The following is a 17270-nucleotide window of genomic DNA, read 5'->3' as shown; positions in this document are numbered from 1 at the left end:
ATTATAATTCAGTTACTAGTTTTTCAAATCCTTCAAACCAAGTTCTTAACATAAAAATTCCAGAAAAGATAACGGAAACTGTAAACAACTGTATTACAAATTATTCTTCAAACTTTTTGTTTATCGACAAACGGATTCCGATAAAAAAAAAAGCCTATAAAATAAAAATTAACTTAAATAGATTATTTAATTAACTTATTTCGATTAAATTGAAATAAAAAATGAAATGGTATTTTAACTATAAACTAATAGATTACAAAAATTTGACTATTTTGAAGAAGAAAATTCCTGCGCCAAGCCAGAGCAAAGAAGAGCCAATAAGTAACACAAACCACATGATTGTCGCGACTTCTTGTCCAGGAACTCTCACATTCATTCCCCAGAGTCCTGCCAAAAATGTCATAGGTAAACAGAGTAACCCTATAACTCCAAAGTTGTGCATCAAATTGTTTTCCTCTTTGCAATATCTATTGACAGAGAGTGTGATCTTTGCTAAATAAGTGTCTTCTATTGATGTGATATCATCGATCATAGCGTCGAGACGTGACAACACCTTCATAGTATCATCTTGGACATCACGAAGGTACAACTTCAAGTTAGTAGTGATAGTCTTCTCTTTTGATCTTAACATGTGGCGCAACATACTCTTCTTCGGGTCGACGACAAATCTCAGACTCCGCGCTGTCTTCTTTATTGCTTCTATTCGCGTGAGAAACTCGTCTTTCTCGTCATTGATCATAGCGGGGACCAAATTCGACGTTGTTTCGATATCTTCGAGTAACTGATCGCTTAAGACAGATATCTCTTTCATAATCATCCCAAAGAGGACGTATAAGACCCATTGTGCACTTGGGAAGTCGCCTTGGTGTTTCATTCGAATCCGATTTTTGACTTCGTCGATGGCAAGTACCTTGTTAAATCGAATTGTTACTATCATATTCTTCTTGAAGACAACATAAAACAAGAATGGACGAAGAACATTAGAGTCTTCTTCATATCGCATCTCAACACAAGTCATCCCAATGTATTTCTCAAAGTACGCAATCTTCTCGGAACACCCGCCACCAAACCAATCCTCGACAGTTAAAGGATGTAACCCAAAGATTTGCCCTATTTCAGTGCACACTTGTTCTTCGGGTGACGCTAAGTCAATCCATATCCCAGAACTTTCCATCGTCTCCCCACTGTGTTTCATCACTTCTTTCATGCGGCGCAACTCCTTTGTAGTGATCATTCGACCGTTTTTGACGGTGTCAGAAAAGAACTCAAATTTGGTCCGCTTCCCATGCCCCTTTTTGGGTTCTAAAGGAATGTCACTTGCACTGTCACACTCAACTTCTTTCGCTTGTTTTGACTCGCCTTGATCAGTAATAACTTCCTTTAGTACGTCATCCACTTCAGTTTCTATAACTTTCTGTAAATTTTGTGGACTCTCTTTAACATCTGGCGGTGTTTTTGTTGTGCTTTTGGGGGTGTTACTTTTGTCCGCTTTCGATAGAGAAGGTTTAAACATTTTTTCGACTTTTTCAACTATTTTGGGTTTGCCCGGCATCGGATTTTCAACTTTGTCAATTTTTCCATTTTCGTGAAGTAATTGGACATTTTTGTCGAATATCTCCGGTTTTGCTGTTTTTGGAGTCAAAGACTTTAAAGGTGGCGGGTCTTTTGGAAGAGGAGTAACTTCTACCTTTTCAGTCGTTTCAGAATCTTCTTCGTCAGCTTCAGATACATTACTAATAGTATCTAGTTCACTATCATCAATCGTTTTGCCTTCTATTTCTTCACATTGTTGACTTTCATCAAATTCGTCGTCTTCGTTGTGGTCAAGAGATACCATTGGTATTTCTGTTGGTTGGGTCCGACTTACATTCCTTCGCATGATTTATGATATGTGATTTTTAATGTTAAATTTTCGGTGCATTTTTGGTTTGGTATTTTTGTCTTCTAAAACAGTTGTTTGTATTGTTCTGGCTTTAAATATTAATTTAATTATTTGTGCCAATTGTTTTCTTACTGTTTTAGTAGTAATAATTATCTCCTTTGTTATTAGTGATTCATAATTTATTAATTATACTTTTACTAAATGTTATAATTATAAATTTTTTTTTTGATAAATAATTTATATTTTTTTATATTTTTTTTTACCACGAAAAAACTAAATAATTTTAATAAGTTAAATGATTAAAACTATATTAATTTATAAAAAAAATCACTATTTGTTTATACAAATTATTTTATTTTATAAAAAAAATAAAAAAAACAAAAAATCATTTCCTAAAAAAACACAACTATAATTATATATTTAGTTAAATACATAAAGTTATTATTAATAACTTGTTAATAATTAAAAGTTATATCGGTTTGTGTTTATAATTGTTATAATAATTTACACATTTGTAATTATCCGTTAAAAATAATAATGCAAAAATAGCAACCTAAAAATCAATTATAATTAAACTATAATAATTAACCATCTTGAAAGAGAATAACATATAATATTAATGAATAAGAAAAAACTATATGACAAAAACCCTACAGTGATAAAAAGAAAAAAGAACTTCTAACATTGTGGGATGGTGTCATTGAAGCTCCAGAAGAGACTCGCTGCCTCAATTATGAAATGTGGAAAGAGAAAAGTTTGGTTAGACCCGAACGAGACTCCAGAAATCTCTCTTGCTAACAGCAGAAAGGCCATTAGAAAGTTGATCAAGGACAGACTTGTTATCCGCAAGCCACACATCATCCACTCCCGTAGCAGAGTTGTAGACAGACTCCACGCCAAGAGACTTGGAAGACACAGCGGACACGGAAAGAGAAAGGGTACAAAGAACGCTAGAACCCCACAAAAGTCCCTCTGGGTCTTCAGAATGAGAGTCTTAAGAAGACTTTTGGCCAAGTATAGAGCAATGGGAAAAATCGATAAACACGTCTATCACGATTTCTACATGATGGTCAAGGGTAATCAATTCAAGAACAAGAAGGCTCTTGCTGAGGCTATCTTCAAGACTTTGGAAGAAAAGAAATTGGCTGCTAAGAACGCTGAGAAAGTCATCAAGACTACTACTTTCATCACTGAAAGAAAAGACTTAAAGGCTGAAGCTAAACCAGTCCTTGCTGAGACTAAGGCTGAGAAGAGAGCCGAGAAGAAGAACGAGAAGAAGGCTGACAAAAAGGTTGAAAAGAAGGTTGAGAAAAAGACCGAAAAGAAGGTCGAGAAGAAGACTGAAAAGAAAGCTGAGAAGAAAGTCGAGAAGAAGCAAACCAAAAAGAATTAAGTAAATCGTTAAGGCTTTTATATTTCATTTTCATCATTTTGAGTTGATCTTTTCTTCCACCAATTAAAATTTACTTTTAGTGATCAAAAAAATCGATAAAAAGAACAAGAAAAGCAGTTCAAAGATGGAATTCAGAAACTCAATTTTCCGACTTGCAGAAGGCGACACGGAGTTCTTAAAAGTGCTTTCGCGAGAAGCTAATTTGACACAATCACTTCGACGCGACTTATGGAAAACCGTGTTAAGTGATGTCGACGCAAAGAATGAAGACACAGAAAAAAGTGGTCCAAAGGAAGTGAAAGAAGTGTTTGGGAAAATAACTAACGCCACACAGAAAGAGAATTTTGGGCGACTGTATTTGATTGTTGAACAACTGATTTCGACTGAAGACCCACAGTTTGAAGCAACATTGGTGATTGCGACGCTAATTGCACCACTTTTTGAAGATGATTTGACTCTTCAAAAGAAGGCGATCACATGGTTCTTACAAAAGAATTGTATGTTTCAAGCTGATTTGGAAGGAATAGTACAACTTCTACACATTTTGATCTATTACCACAACCCAGTGTTGGCTCAACACATCACAGAAATGAACGTCGATTTATATGACTTGATTCTTCCTTCAGTTTGTTACTCGTCATCTCAAGGTATGAAAGTGTAACACACAGTTTTTCACACTCCTCGCTAACTTCTTTGTTTCACCCTCCGATGCACTCGCACTGTACGACAAACTACTTTTCACAACACAGCCGTTGACGTTGTTTTTGATGGCTTCAATAATGCTTATCAATCAAGAGGTATTGGTCTCGACAAATTCTGCTTTGTCATTCCAAGCGTGCTTCTCACAATTCACACTCACTGTAGAATCAATACCTTTCCTCTTTTTACACGCGTCGTATTTGCAAAACAAAACACCATCTTCATTTACTCGACTCTTAAATTCATGTTTGACGAATGGCGCCGTTTTCCAGAGGTGGGCTGCAAGCGGGTTTGACGGTGGACTGTCTTTCCCAGTATCACCCATTGACGTTTTGGCTGACAAAACGAATGGTCTAAAAATAGAGTATGTTGACGCACGCTCCGACTCTGATTATTCAAATGGGCACATTAGCAATGCCCTCCAATTGAAAGACGTCACACTTTCAGACACACACTACGTGCTGTACTTCTCTGGAGCGTCAAACGAGACTGAAACTATCAAACGGACCATTCAGAACCTCCACGAGAGTGGAATAAAGAGGGTTTCTCTCTTAGGTGGAGGGTATTCTTTATACCACAAATTTTGGACTGAACGCAGTGAAGGCTTTGCCATTGATAATCACACAAAGGAGTGTGCCGTGTGTAAAGGACTTTCAGTGAAGACGTTGTTTGATTTTAGTCCAGCCAAAAAAGACATTCAAAAGAGGAAACTGCGGAGTTCCATTTCCGACCGCCTTAAAGAGAAAATTGTTGAATTAGTTGGGGAGAAATCGACTAAGGAACTTCCATTCAAAAGTGATGATCCGATGAATTACATCCCATTCAAGCGCGATATCTACTATGAAGGAAATGTTTGTGTTCTCGAGTATAACAGTATCGAGCTGACAATCAACTTTGGAGAGCAAGTCCTTGAAGAGATATTATATAATGAAATAGATCACTTCTGTATCACTGGCAAGAGCATTTCGATCTTCATCAAAAATACGCCAAAGGTTGTAAAAGTGACGTGCGTTGACGACGCAACTGAAGTTGCTCAAGACCTTCAAAAGCGGGCAATGGAGTAATTAAAGAACTATTAACAATTAATTATCGAAGTAATAATCTAATTAATAATCAATTACAGTATTCGTTAGTTGTTGTGATGTACTCGAAAGGGTCTTTCGACGCCATTTTTAAAAAGTGTTGTAATGTGATGCACTTACTTTGGTCGATTGGGCGGAATGTATTTTGCGTGTATAAAATTTCGATGGGCTTTTTAAATGGCTCGCCACAGTCATCAACAAGTGCACCATTGACACACAAAGTGTTTTTTACTTGGCAAATCCCATGTGAACTGTGACAATGCCCAAAACAATGCATTTGAGGGTTATACTTTTGAATGAAGGAAATGACTTCTTGACTCCCCGCATGATAAAAAGTGTCGTTGATGATTTTCCTGTTAGAAATGCCTAAATCCATCACACCTAGGGGTGGCTCATGTGATAAACTAATGAGTGGCTTTGTCGTGTCAAATTTCTCTAGTGGTGCTTTGAACGGATAATTTTGACCATAAAACTGAAAATTGCCGATGGTCTTAAGACCATTCAAAAATGTCAAGTTCTTCTGATCCGACTCCAGTTTCAACGACACGTCGCGGAGTTCTAAACGTCTCTCGTGATTTCCCCATATCATTACTGTGTGTTTTGTTGGTTGGTCTGCAAGCCACCTTTGAAAAGATTTCAACTCACTTTTGTTCCCTCCATTTGTCACGTCGCCACATATTATCAAAAAGTCCGTTTTCTTTATAGAAAGCATTCGGTGTGTGTTATGAATATCAGAAATAACAGTAAAATGTGTCGATGACTGTAACATCAAACAGTTCGACTGATTATTTTGTAAATTACTAAAGTTTTAAAACCCTTTTTCTTTTGAAATATTCAATTCACAAGTTTTTGTTCATTTTTTTGAAATGTTATAAATTTAGATAAACAATTTGGATAAACACAATTTGCACTTTTTTTCATTCATTTTAATTCTTATTAAAAACTATATGAAAATTATTTTATTTAAAAATTATTATTATAAAAATTTTAAATATTTATGATAAAAAAAATATAGTAAATCATTGTATAAAAATACTATACTATTATTGTGTATATTATTGTATAATATAATAATAAATATATATATTATATTAAATTAAAAAATTGTTATTAAAATTGTTATTTTATAATAATAATTATATTATTTACAATTGATAATAAATTTTAAAAAAACATTTTTTTAAGAAAAATACTAATAAATGTTATAATAATAACAAAAAAGTGAAGAAACAAAGTTAATATATTTAATATTTAAAATTAAAATTAAACCATACTTTGAAATAAAAAAAAAAGAAACACCATCTTCACTAATTAGTTAACTACCAAAAATAAACAATAACAAAACCTCAAACTAAATAAATAATTATTTTCCTTTTTTTCCTCGAAAATAGTCAACCCCAATAGTTCAACAATAGAACTAAAGAAAGTAAAGAACTCAAAAACAAAGACAATTCAGATGCAAACAGTCGACATGCCAATGAAGCACGCAGAGGGCGTTTTGTTAGGAACCGCCTCGATTGTTGGGATTAAGTACAACGGCGGTGTTATTCTTGCTACTGACACTTTGGCATCGTATGGTTCGATGGTCTATTCAAATCAGATTAACCGAATCGACCGCCTTGGCAAACACACCATCATCGCTGCAAGTGGGGAGTTGAGTGATTACCAAGAAATCAAAAACGTTATGATGAAAAAGGTCAACGGCGAGAGCACCACTGACGACGCCGAAGAAGATGAAGAAGATAAAAAGAACAGCGGGAAAGGGTTAGGCCCAAAGGAGCTTTTTTCCTATTTGAATCGAATGATGTACCAAAAACGAACTGACATGAAACCACTTTACAACACCGTCGTTGTTGCGGGCGTGAAAGACAAAAAGGTGTTTTTGGGACAAACTGATATGTACGGAACTTCATTCGAGGAAAATTATGTGTCGACTGGGATTGGCGCGCATATGGTTATCCCTTTGATCAGAAAGGAATGGAATGCCGAATTCACTCAGGAACAAGCACTTTCGCTGATTAAAAGATGCTTCCAAATTCTCTATCTCAACCATTGCTTCGCAGGTAAAATGTACAAAACAGCGATCGTCACAGATAACAAAGTTGAGATGTCAGAACCTATCACCATCGACACAACAGGAAGATGGGACATTTTCTATTAAAATTTACTCTTTCGTGTTGTTTCACTTTGGTTCACCATATCGTTGTTTGCTTGTTGATAGGGATGGGGAAAAATATTAAAATTGAGTGATGAGGAACATATAATTAACAAAACTCGTTAAAAGAAAAGAGCAACATGATCTGCACAATCGAGCCAATAAGCGTCCCAAACGACGACGAGGCAAGGATAATACCAACAGCAACACGCTCTTCAGCATGTTTCAAAATTGCAAGACTCGTCGCCGAAAACGAGTAGCCCTGGAAAATACCTCCAAAAGCACTCATGAAAATCAGAAGGATGAAACTCACTTGGCGTACCTGTCCTCCAAGGCCGTTAGATTCTTCTGGATATTTGTTCAACACAAACATCGTAAATTGCGAAAAAGTTGGCACCAAAAAACAAAGAAAAACAGAGCTGAATACGGAGAACGCGAAAAGCACTTTTTTGGATGGGATGTACGGAATGAAAATGAACACTGTTCCCAAAAACACGCCCCCTGTAAAAACTATCGAAATGTTCTTCATCACAAATGAGTAATTTCCATAATCGGTACTCGTCTGCCTCGACGCACCAATTGGGTAATAATTGAAAAGACCTGGGTAAAGCGTTGCTGTTGTAAACGCAGTGATAACAATTGTGAGGACATTGTATTTCAAATTGACGATAACGTCCCGCATCTCCGAAAGCGCCGACCGCAGTAGAACCTTGGCTTTAAACGACCTCGAAGATGAAAGAGCCACAGACTGTTCCAGCAAATTTGTTGGTTCAATTTTAATAGCTTCCCTGAACGATTTAAAAGTGAAGTAAACTGTCAACACCATAACAAAAGCAACAACTTCAACAACAAGTAGTACGGACATCATAACATAATAATCGACTTCCGTTTTGCTTCCACCAAGCATAAATCCGATATAATCCATCATTGACGATAGAAACGGCCCACACCCTACCCCGAGAAGATAAAAAAGTAGATGAATCCATGAAATAAGCGAGGAAATGTGTAAAAATGAGAGCATGTTGAACGCTGACAAAAAACCGTGGGCGATGCTCGACATTTCAGCAATGGCCAACTCCACACCATTTTTGTCGTCGATTGTATCTGCCGAATACACCAAGGGTAGAACCCCTTCAATGAGTGAACACAAAATAAATTGACCAACCAACGAAAAACACACAAAGTAAAAGAGTGGGTACTTCTGAAACGAGTTGAAAGAAATCAGAGTTGTGACAACAGTCAAAAAGTTGACAAAAGCAGTGCTGATTGGGATGATGTATATAAATGAGACAGAACCCGCGTACGTCCCCATGTCGTTCACAGTAGAAATGAGCGCTTCATTGAAAAAGTTGTACGAAACCCCTACCAAAAAGCTCACAACAATCGTCGCAAAGTTTGCAATCCAGCTGAGGTCAGTGTTTACTTTCATTTTTTTCGTGCTACTCATCACCCCTTCGTTCTCCATAAAAATAATAATCAGTTCCAAACTTCTATTTCCTCAGAAAATTATTTGGAACGATTTCATTTTTAAGAAAAAGGACTTAAAAATTTACTCATTGATGTGTCATGGTCAACTTTTCTTGTCCTTTGTGATATCAACTTCTAACACGACGAAACAACGTTTTTTCCTCCCTCAAATGTGTTCTTATTTTGCCATCCATCTCATTTCTTCAATCTCATCGTTTTTATAAAATTATCGTTTCTTATCAAAAAATATGTGTTTTTATTACTAAAACTCTAAATTATAATAAACTAATAAATCAATCAAAATAAAAAACAGAATAACAACATTTATTGTGATATTAGTAATTTATAATAAAACAAATCATTAATAATAAGTTCATTTCATTACAAAAACAAAACTAATTTAACTCAAAAAATTGAGTGACACATGATCTCATCCAATCTCCCTCAACCAGCCGTTCAGCCAAACCCGATGGATGCGAACAGTGACAAATTTGATCCCGTCTATTTTATCAACAAAAACATTCCTCAATTTGATCATCGCAAAATTTCAGATCTAGAGGACGGAACGACACACGAGCAAATTCAGATACAAAAAACGGTCTTTTCTCTTCTTCAGTCGCAACAAACATTAGAGCGGGAATCTTTAAAAAGCATGCAGATCTTACCTGACGAGGTATCATCTCTTGGAAGAAAGATGAATACATTGAATGGTGAGACTCAATATACTGAAGCGATATTAAAAAGTATATGTGAAGGTGTTCAACTGCTTGGGCTAATGAAATCAAACATCACCTTCACCGTTCAACTCATTCGACACGTCGAACAACTCGACATGTTGATATCAAATTGCCAGAACTCATTGAAAGATAACGACCCGCTGAGTGCGGCAGACGCGCTTCGAACAGCTAAACTCATCCTTCAAACGTACAATGAAGTGTCGTCGTTAGACATCTTTGCCAATTCGATCAAAGAGCTTAAAAGAGTCTGCAACGAAGTCGTGAGTGCCGCGACTACGGCGGTTGTTCAATTTGAGAAGGACGATATCGACAAAAAGATGATGAGAAACTACTTTGAGTTGGTTGAAGAGGTTTTCGATGAACAGAAAGACGGGTTTAAAACTTATCTGGTCACCCATTTGACTATGGGATATGCAAATGCGTTCCCACTCAATGCCGAACAAAGCTCGTTGTTAAACATCTCCAAAAGGTATCAATGGTACTTGGAGAAGTTGACTTTCGCGAAGGACAAATTCACAAATACATTACCACCCCAATGGAGGTTTTGGGAGTCAATGACACAAGACTTCTGTGCGACTTCTAAGTGTGTTTCTATATCTTATAATATTTGTATGGTATTGTAATATAATATATAATCGTTTACATATTAATCTATAGAGAAGCATTCCACGACTTACTTGAAAAACAGTCACAAGGTAATGCGGAACAATTCACAACGTGTTTGGTGAAGGCTATTCGGAGCACTCGGGCATTTGAAGCTGAGGTAATCAAACGAATTCGACAAGAGAAATGCGTTGAAGGAGAGACGTGTCTGATATATGAAGGAATCATTTCAAAATGTTTTGATGGGTACATGGATTTCTATATCGAAAAGGAGAAGGAGAATGTGATGACATTTTTGAACAAATTCACGAATGAAGAGAAGTTCACGGTCGATGAGGGGTCTGTTGTTCTTTTATCGTCTAAAGATTTGATACTGTATTATAGGAAATGTAGTGAGCGATGTAGTGCGCTGACGCATGGCGAACCTTTAATAAGTGTGTGTCAGGTCATTGCAAATGCAACGTGTGAATTTTCGAAAAGTATGCAACAGAAAGCTGTCTGTAAAGATTTGAAAGAAACGTTGAGGAGGCAAAGTCTTGTTGTCAACACACTGAAGTATGTTTATTTTAGAGTCGAAAGATTGATGACAACAACGTTGAGTCATTTAATCGACCAAGCACATGACATCTTGAGAGTGATGCAAACCAAAATAATTGGGGTTATTGGAGAAATCACAGAACAAATAGTGACTGTCATTTTAAGACCAGTAGACGACATCATGATGGAGATGACACGACAGAATTGGGTTATGCAAAATGACGAAGAAATTGAATACGTTGAGAACATGACACGAGTAATTCAAGACTATGTGACTGTGATTGATAAATACATTGTGAACGACTACTTCTTACAAGTATGTTCATTGATAACCGCGGTATTCTGTGAGAAGTACGTTGATATGTTAATGAAGTGTAAACGCATCAATGAAATAGGTGCGCGAAATCTGTTGATTGACTATTCGCAAGGAAGAGGGTTTTTCCTGAAATTGCCAACACGAAATAATCCGATCGTGTTAGAGGGTATTGGTGACACTTCCGTTAAAAACACGAATTACGATTTAAGTGAATACACATCAGAGACCGGGAAGGAATACACAAAAACGGAAGCCATATTGAAAATCCTTCAAATTGGCGAGAAAGACAAAGCGTATGAAACGTTTCAATACTTCTTCCCTGAGATGTCAAATGACAATTTCCAACGAATATGGGACTTGAAAGAGAAGCAAGGCATTCAGGGCAAAACAGAGGCAACGCTATCAAAGATTAAACTGACATTTTCGAAAAAGCCCGATTGGTACAGGTCGTTCTTCTCGACTATGCAGTGAAATTGCAAATTGAGTACTTTTTTATATTACTTATTGTTCCAAATGTAACGAAAACACATTTGAATTTTTGATCTATGAATGAAACACTCTTTGGAGGTTTCTTGATATAGTCAGTCTATTTTTATGTTCTTGAGGACATTATATTGTCGAGAGACTCACATTGTTATTTTCGGCTCCACAGGGTTGTTTTCTTATTGTTTATTGCTTATTTAATAATATGGTTGACACGTCTTGATCGGTCTTGTAGCTTTTTCCATGGTTCTTTCCTCTCTATTCACAAACTAGTGAAAGTCTGTCACCTCGATCAACTATGTTCTTCACTATTGTTAGTGAAATTTTTAATTTCTTTGGTGTCGCTTGCAAGTTTTTGTAATGGAAGAAAAACACAACTATTTTATAGTAAAATGCCTTTGTTGTTCCACTTGTTTTTGAGCTTTTTTGATAGTCAAAACAAACGTTTGAGGTGATGGAAATGGCTCATACATATTTATTTAACTCAAATACACGTTACAAATGATACGAATGTACTATAAATAAAGAACAAAATGGTCCACAAATAATAAAAATTAAAACATAGTTGGGAATCTTTCGTTATAGAACTTGAGCTCGTCTCTCACTTGCTTCTCTGTCACCGTCATAAGTCCATCTTCCAAAGTTGATGATCCGTGTGCTTTCTTTGGATCGCTCTTAAGTTCTTTTTCAAGATTTTCTTTAGTCTTCTCTCCGAATGGGAGTCCAAAGTGTTGGTGAATATCTTTAATAGCATCAAATGGGTTCTTTGTGAATTTCTTGAAGGAGACATCATAGAATTGACTAGCTCGCTCTGGTTTCTCGTTGACCCAACTGTCTCTTGCTGCAATAGCATTCTGAAGTGCCAATTTTGTCATATACAGTACTGAGTTGTTCAGCCACTCCTTGTCATTCATTCCAACATCTTTAGGGCATTGCAACTGTGCTTGTTTATAGAGGTGCAAACAGCTTTTAAAGTTTGTGAATGGGTCTCTATGGACCCACACAAATTGTCCATCGGGGAAAGTTTGTAATAAGTTCTTCATGAAACAGATATGTTGCACGTTCTTCAAGCACAAATACTGGTCTTCACTGATTTTATTCTCGAGAATATCGATCTTTAATACGTCTCGCAAGATGTCGTAGATGTATTGCCAATCTCTTTTAAAGATCTGTTTTCTATATTCCTCATAGCGCGGAATAGCACACGCTTGTGCAAACGAGCACCCCAACATTTCCATCACAAAGTAGTCCTCTTCCGGTTCATTCACTTTAAAGCCGTGGGTGGTTTCTAAGTCGTCACTGTTCTCATTCAAAAAGTCGACAATAGTCCCACAAAACTGCTTTCTGTGCTTTTCGTCCATTGTCTTGTCTCCTGGGAAGAATTGTTGGTACAACGCAACAGTGCGAGCGTTCTCTCCACAAGCCAAAAGATGGTGTAAAAAGGTCGTACCACTTCTTGGCAACCCAATAATAAAAAGTGGCTTCTTCAGCTCTATAGTCGATATCTCTGGAGTCATTTCGATCTCTTTCACCATACGGACAGAAGCCTTCGAGTGAGTATAACATATAAATATGGATTAATATAATAAATTTTATTATATTAATCCTTAACAAGTTATTACTATTAATTATTATACTTATAGTAAAAAACAAACCATTAATTTCATTGCAAATTGCATGATATAAGGAAGATAGACATCCTTGGGAAGCACTAACGGATTGATTCCCGCAAACATTGGAATGAAACCCATCATTATGGGACTTCCTCTTTCAAAGTACTTTTTCGTCTCTTCAAAATACTTGTTGTATTCCTCTCGTCGTGAAGAGTCAACGTAATATAATATAAACACAGCCGCCTTCTTCATCAAAGTCCAAAGTGTCTTAAACGCTACATCATTGAGTAGAGGGGCACCGTAAGGGCAAGAGTACGTTGGTTCGTATAATGCGATATTTTCAAATCCCTCGGCCATCTTGAGTACAAAGCAACTGAACCTTTTCAGTGGTCTGGCTTTTTATACTATAAAAGTGGTTTGTTATAGTTGATTTTACTATATGATTAGCCTCCTATATTTATATGAATCTCGTTTGGAATTTTTTATTTTTCACTAAAAGGGGTTTTGAACAATAGAAACGTCTTTCTTTTTATGTGAAGATTTTATTATGAAATAACGGGATTTATACGGAATAAAACTTTATTAAAATAAAGTCTTTTAAAATAAAAATAGAATTCAAAATTGTTTTTTATCTGGTGAGATTACTACATTTGTAACGTAAAAAATCAGGATTTCTGCCACGTAAAACCATTCGTTTGAATTCAAAAAGACTAAATCTGATAATGACCATTCCTACATTTACTCTGACTGTTTGGGAAAGAAAAAAGAAAAAAAAATATCGAATTTGGGAAAAAAGTCAGTATTTTTCATCGATGATTTTTATTAGTCTATTTTTATTGAGATCGAATTATTTATTATTTTTTGTTTTTTTTGAAGGAAACAATTTTTTTTAGAATTTGCATTTCGTAACTAATCATTTGTTAATTAAAATATAATATTATACATTAAATATAAATATGTATTGGTTTATTAATAAAATTATATAATAAAATACAACAACAATAATAATATCGAAAGTTCATTTATTGTCGTGTTCATTTTTTTTATAGGGTTTGTATTTGACTAAACCGTACACACTGGTCACACACGTGTTTAAGTGAGATCATATAATATTAAAAGTAATAAGATAACTATTAAATGATTACTTTAAGATTGGATGAAACGAAAAATAAAAACAGATTGCCAATTATCTAAATAACAGGAGAAAATGTTTTTATAATAATGCAAAAAACTATTAATTATAGGTTCAATTCTATTCATTTGTTTATACTAATATATTATACTAATATAGAAAGCCAATCTGGTATTATAATTAATGGTTTTATAGTTTAAAATGTCTCATTTTGACTCAAATTGATTCGACAGTTTAGTATCCAACAAAACACTAGAATGTTACAATCAAAATAAAAAGTTATCGGAGAGCTATTCATTTATTTCTGATCATTTTCCTTTAAAAACATAAAACTTCCGAATTCAATGCCTATATAATCAACATTTTTTCAACAAAAGAAGTAGTAAATTAAATGGTTAATAATAGTAAAACATTAGTTTTCTTTATTTGTCAATAGTCCGACGCTTTTCATAGAGTTGAATACAAAACACTTTGCCTTTCCCAACCATTCAACAACCAAATTTTTTGAATAAAGTGCAACCCACCCAATTAAAACACCACAAATATCTCCGGCAAGTAATTGATACATATAATGATCATTCAAATACCATCTTGAGTAATTGACTAATATCAAAACAAAACAATTTGCACAAAGAAATAAGTTCTTTGCTCTCTGTGTTAACCTTTTCTGTGAGTTGATATAATACTGCAAAAGTAGTAAAAAACAGCTCCAAAATTGCGTGTGTGATGATGGAAACCCTTTTCCATTATGTAGCGATAGTGGTGGTCTTTCACAATTAAAAACACGCTTGAGAACAAGACTAATTCCTTCATTAACGAAGAGTGTGAGTAATACACACATCGTGAAGGGGTCTTGACAAAAGAGGATGATGGCACATAACCCACCCAACACAAACAAATGCGAAATTGAGATATAACCCATCATTTCCCCAATACGATCACCCTCTTCAAACATCACCTCCGCAATCCACACAGGCTTCAAGTTCCTCTGCATTAAGAAAAGGTGTTTATAATTATAAGTTCATAATGGTTATAAAGTTAGAGCAATTCAACTCATAACAAGACATCAACGAAACCATATAAAATGATTTAATCTCTTTTCTTTTCCTTCGCTAAATCAGCCATCGACATTTTGGGGATGGTGTACCCGCACGCAACCATTGAAAGTACATACGAGAATGATGGGAACCCAACAAAGAATGTGAATGCGTATCCGTTGAGTCGAATGTTCGACAACAAAAACCCTGATATCTTGCTCAAGGAGAGGGAGAAGAAAAATGTGATAATAAGCAACGAAAATCCAATAGCGTTTGCTGCGGCGTAGTAATTCATTCCGTGTTTCTCTTTAGTAAAGAATGCTCTTGAAACTGGAATAGCAACATACGACCCAAGAATGTATGCCAAAAACATCACTGGAACAAATGAAAGTGAACTGTAGACGGTTGGCATGAACTTAGAGACTAAAATGTAAATAACAAGGGAGAAGAGTGGCGCAACCATTGAAAGTGTTGAGAAAAACTCGTCCTTAATGAATGGCATGATGTACTTCGAGTAATGTGTATATCCCATAACAACAACTGGGAAGAATAACATTGGTGCATATGAGTATTGCGACAAAATTACTGCAACTGTCCCACACACAATGAAGACAATATCAGAAATTAAATACTCTTTAATGTATGAGACTGGGAATGTGTTGACCAACATAGCTGACAATCCAAGACCCAATAATGCCAAAGCACCACCAGTACAGTAATCGACAATCTCGACGTTTTCAGTTTGAAGGGACTCTGGAATAGTCTTGAGTAACTTTGAAATCAATTCACCAGACAACAAGTCCAAGTACTCACCATACGGTTCAGACAATGGTCCGTCCTCTGAGTTGCATTTAAGGATGTATCTCATTGTGTTTTTCGGTACTTTCATATCAAGTTTCTGCATCGCCAACATCGCGTATTCGGTGCCAACGCAGTTTGATTCGTTTTGTCTCAAGAACAAGTCGAAACTTCCATCGGGCAAAATGACTTTGTTGTAAAAGTGCGTGATATTTTTGATCGCGACTTTCACTTCATTTGTATATTCTTCCACGTCTTGTGCTTCAACCAACAAACTGGTTCCAGCATACATCACTTCAAGATCAGAGTGTCCGTCCTTTCCGTCCATAATAACTGAGGTGTCATTTCTCAACATTCTCAACACAAACCGGACTGTGTTCTTATAGTTATTGGTCTTCTTATAACTTTCAAATTTGCCAATTTTCTTCAACAAGTTGTGAGCCAAGAAAGTGTTGTATACGGACTGTGGCTTGTTTTTACCACTGACAGTCTCCTTCTTTTTCTCTTCGCCTTCTTTCTTTTCAACACCAGATTCAACTTCTTCCTCTTCATCCTCCAAGTCGTCTTCTGGCTCAGAATCCTCTACGATCTTTTCCAAGTCAGGGATAAATCCATAGTTGTCGTAATGTGCCATGACATCACTCTCTTCAACATTCTTACCCATTTCAGACAAGAAGAACATGTTCTCGATTCCATTCTTCTTCATGACAGAGTCGAAGTCTTCTTCATTGGCTTGTGCTTTGTCCTTTAAGCCAAGGTTGACCTTGATCTGATGAAGTCGATATCTTTCTTCAAGAGACTTAGCTTCTTTCTCAAATAACTGAATTGAATGTTTGAGGTTGTTAGAAGCATTATTTGTGTGACTGAATAATGGAGCGACCAACACTAAAACTAAAGCAGTGATGATCAAACCAAAGCCAATTGTAATTTGGAATTTTGTTGGCATAATAAAAGAGAATTGGTTTCCTTTTTTAGATACTTTTTTTGTTTGGCGAGCAGCCTCGTTGGCTTTGACTTCTTTGTTCGACTTTTTCGTCTCTCTTTCCTTTGGAACGTCTTTGACTTTCGCTTCTTCCTTTGACATGAAGACTACAATTTTAGAGTTTTCAATCTCGTTTTTGTGAACTGAAGTTCCTCACATTTCTTTTACTATTATTAATAATTTTTTTTACTAGAATCAAAGTTTTCATTTTTTGGAGTTCGGTGAGTTATTTTGTGAAATAACAATTAAAATAATTAATTGTGATTTTACTCTTGCAAATGGTTATTATTGGCAATTTTATTAATTATTCTCATTATATTAATTAAGACTATTTTTTTATGGTAATTAATCAAA

At 35.6% G+C, this 17270-nt stretch overlaps 10 protein-coding genes across 10 annotated transcripts; 4 read left to right on the top strand and 6 right to left on the bottom strand.

Annotated features, from left to right (window-relative positions):
- Positions 1–253: 253 nt before the first annotated feature.
- Positions 254–1837, bottom strand: EIN_060170 (magnesium and cobalt transport protein, putative; the record flags this gene model as incomplete). Its single annotated transcript, XM_004260225.1, has 1 exon — positions 254–1837. One exon carries the CDS (start codon positions 1835–1837, stop codon positions 254–256), a length of 1584 nt encoding a protein of 527 aa, XP_004260273.1.
- Positions 1838–2573: 736 nt separating this feature from the next.
- On the top strand, positions 2574–3275 carry EIN_060160 (60S ribosomal protein L19-2, putative; the record flags this gene model as incomplete). Its single annotated transcript, XM_004260224.1, has 1 exon — positions 2574–3275. One exon carries the CDS (start codon positions 2574–2576, stop codon positions 3273–3275), a length of 702 nt encoding a protein of 233 aa, XP_004260272.1.
- Positions 3276–3399: 124 nt separating this feature from the next.
- On the top strand, positions 3400–5038 carry EIN_060150 (hypothetical protein; the record flags this gene model as incomplete). Its single annotated transcript, XM_004260223.1, has 2 exons — positions 3400–3900; positions 3944–5038. The coding sequence occupies 2 exons, from the start codon at positions 3400–3402 to the stop codon at positions 5036–5038; spliced, it is 1596 nt and encodes a 531-aa protein (XP_004260271.1).
- A 49-nt stretch (positions 5039–5087) lies between these two features.
- On the bottom strand, positions 5088–5981 carry EIN_060140 (hypothetical protein; the record flags this gene model as incomplete). The annotated part of the gene is made up of 2 exons (XM_004260222.1): positions 5088–5856; positions 5944–5981. The coding sequence occupies 2 exons, from the start codon at positions 5979–5981 to the stop codon at positions 5088–5090; spliced, it is 807 nt and encodes a 268-aa protein (XP_004260270.1).
- Positions 5982–6512: 531 nt separating this feature from the next.
- On the top strand, positions 6513–7217 carry EIN_060130 (proteasome subunit beta type-4 precursor, putative; the record flags this gene model as incomplete). Its single annotated transcript, XM_004260221.1, has 1 exon — positions 6513–7217. The coding sequence occupies one exon, from the start codon at positions 6513–6515 to the stop codon at positions 7215–7217; it is 705 nt and encodes a 234-aa protein (XP_004260269.1).
- Positions 7218–7320: 103 nt separating this feature from the next.
- On the bottom strand, positions 7321–8676 carry EIN_060120 (hypothetical protein; the record flags this gene model as incomplete). Its single annotated transcript, XM_004260220.1, has 1 exon — positions 7321–8676. The coding sequence occupies one exon, from the start codon at positions 8674–8676 to the stop codon at positions 7321–7323; it is 1356 nt and encodes a 451-aa protein (XP_004260268.1).
- A 426-nt stretch (positions 8677–9102) lies between these two features.
- On the top strand, positions 9103–11342 carry EIN_060110 (hypothetical protein; the record flags this gene model as incomplete). Its single annotated transcript, XM_004260219.1, has 2 exons — positions 9103–9998; positions 10073–11342. 2 exons carry the CDS (start codon positions 9103–9105, stop codon positions 11340–11342), a joined length of 2166 nt encoding a protein of 721 aa, XP_004260267.1.
- Positions 11343–11908: 566 nt separating this feature from the next.
- On the bottom strand, positions 11909–13324 carry EIN_060100 (hypothetical protein; the record flags this gene model as incomplete). Its single annotated transcript, XM_004260218.1, has 2 exons — positions 11909–12901; positions 13010–13324. 2 exons carry the CDS (start codon positions 13322–13324, stop codon positions 11909–11911), a joined length of 1308 nt encoding a protein of 435 aa, XP_004260266.1.
- A 1187-nt stretch (positions 13325–14511) lies between these two features.
- On the bottom strand, positions 14512–15093 carry EIN_060090 (dolichyldiphosphatase, putative; the record flags this gene model as incomplete). The annotated part of the gene is made up of 1 exon (XM_004260217.1): positions 14512–15093. The coding sequence occupies one exon, from the start codon at positions 15091–15093 to the stop codon at positions 14512–14514; it is 582 nt and encodes a 193-aa protein (XP_004260265.1).
- A 95-nt stretch (positions 15094–15188) lies between these two features.
- Positions 15189–17018, bottom strand: EIN_060080 (hypothetical protein; the record flags this gene model as incomplete). Its single annotated transcript, XM_004260216.1, has 1 exon — positions 15189–17018. The coding sequence occupies one exon, from the start codon at positions 17016–17018 to the stop codon at positions 15189–15191; it is 1830 nt and encodes a 609-aa protein (XP_004260264.1).
- Between the last annotated feature and the right edge of the window lie 252 nt (positions 17019–17270).

The sequence above is a fragment of the Entamoeba invadens genome, assembly GCF_000330505.1.
Source record: "Entamoeba invadens IP1 unplaced genomic scaffold scaff_1105074726711, whole genome shotgun sequence".
Lineage (NCBI taxonomy): Eukaryota > Evosea > Mastigamoebida > Endamoebidae > Entamoeba > Entamoeba invadens.
Note: the sequence above shows the minus strand (reverse complement) of the source record. Positions and strands in the feature narration are given on the sequence as shown.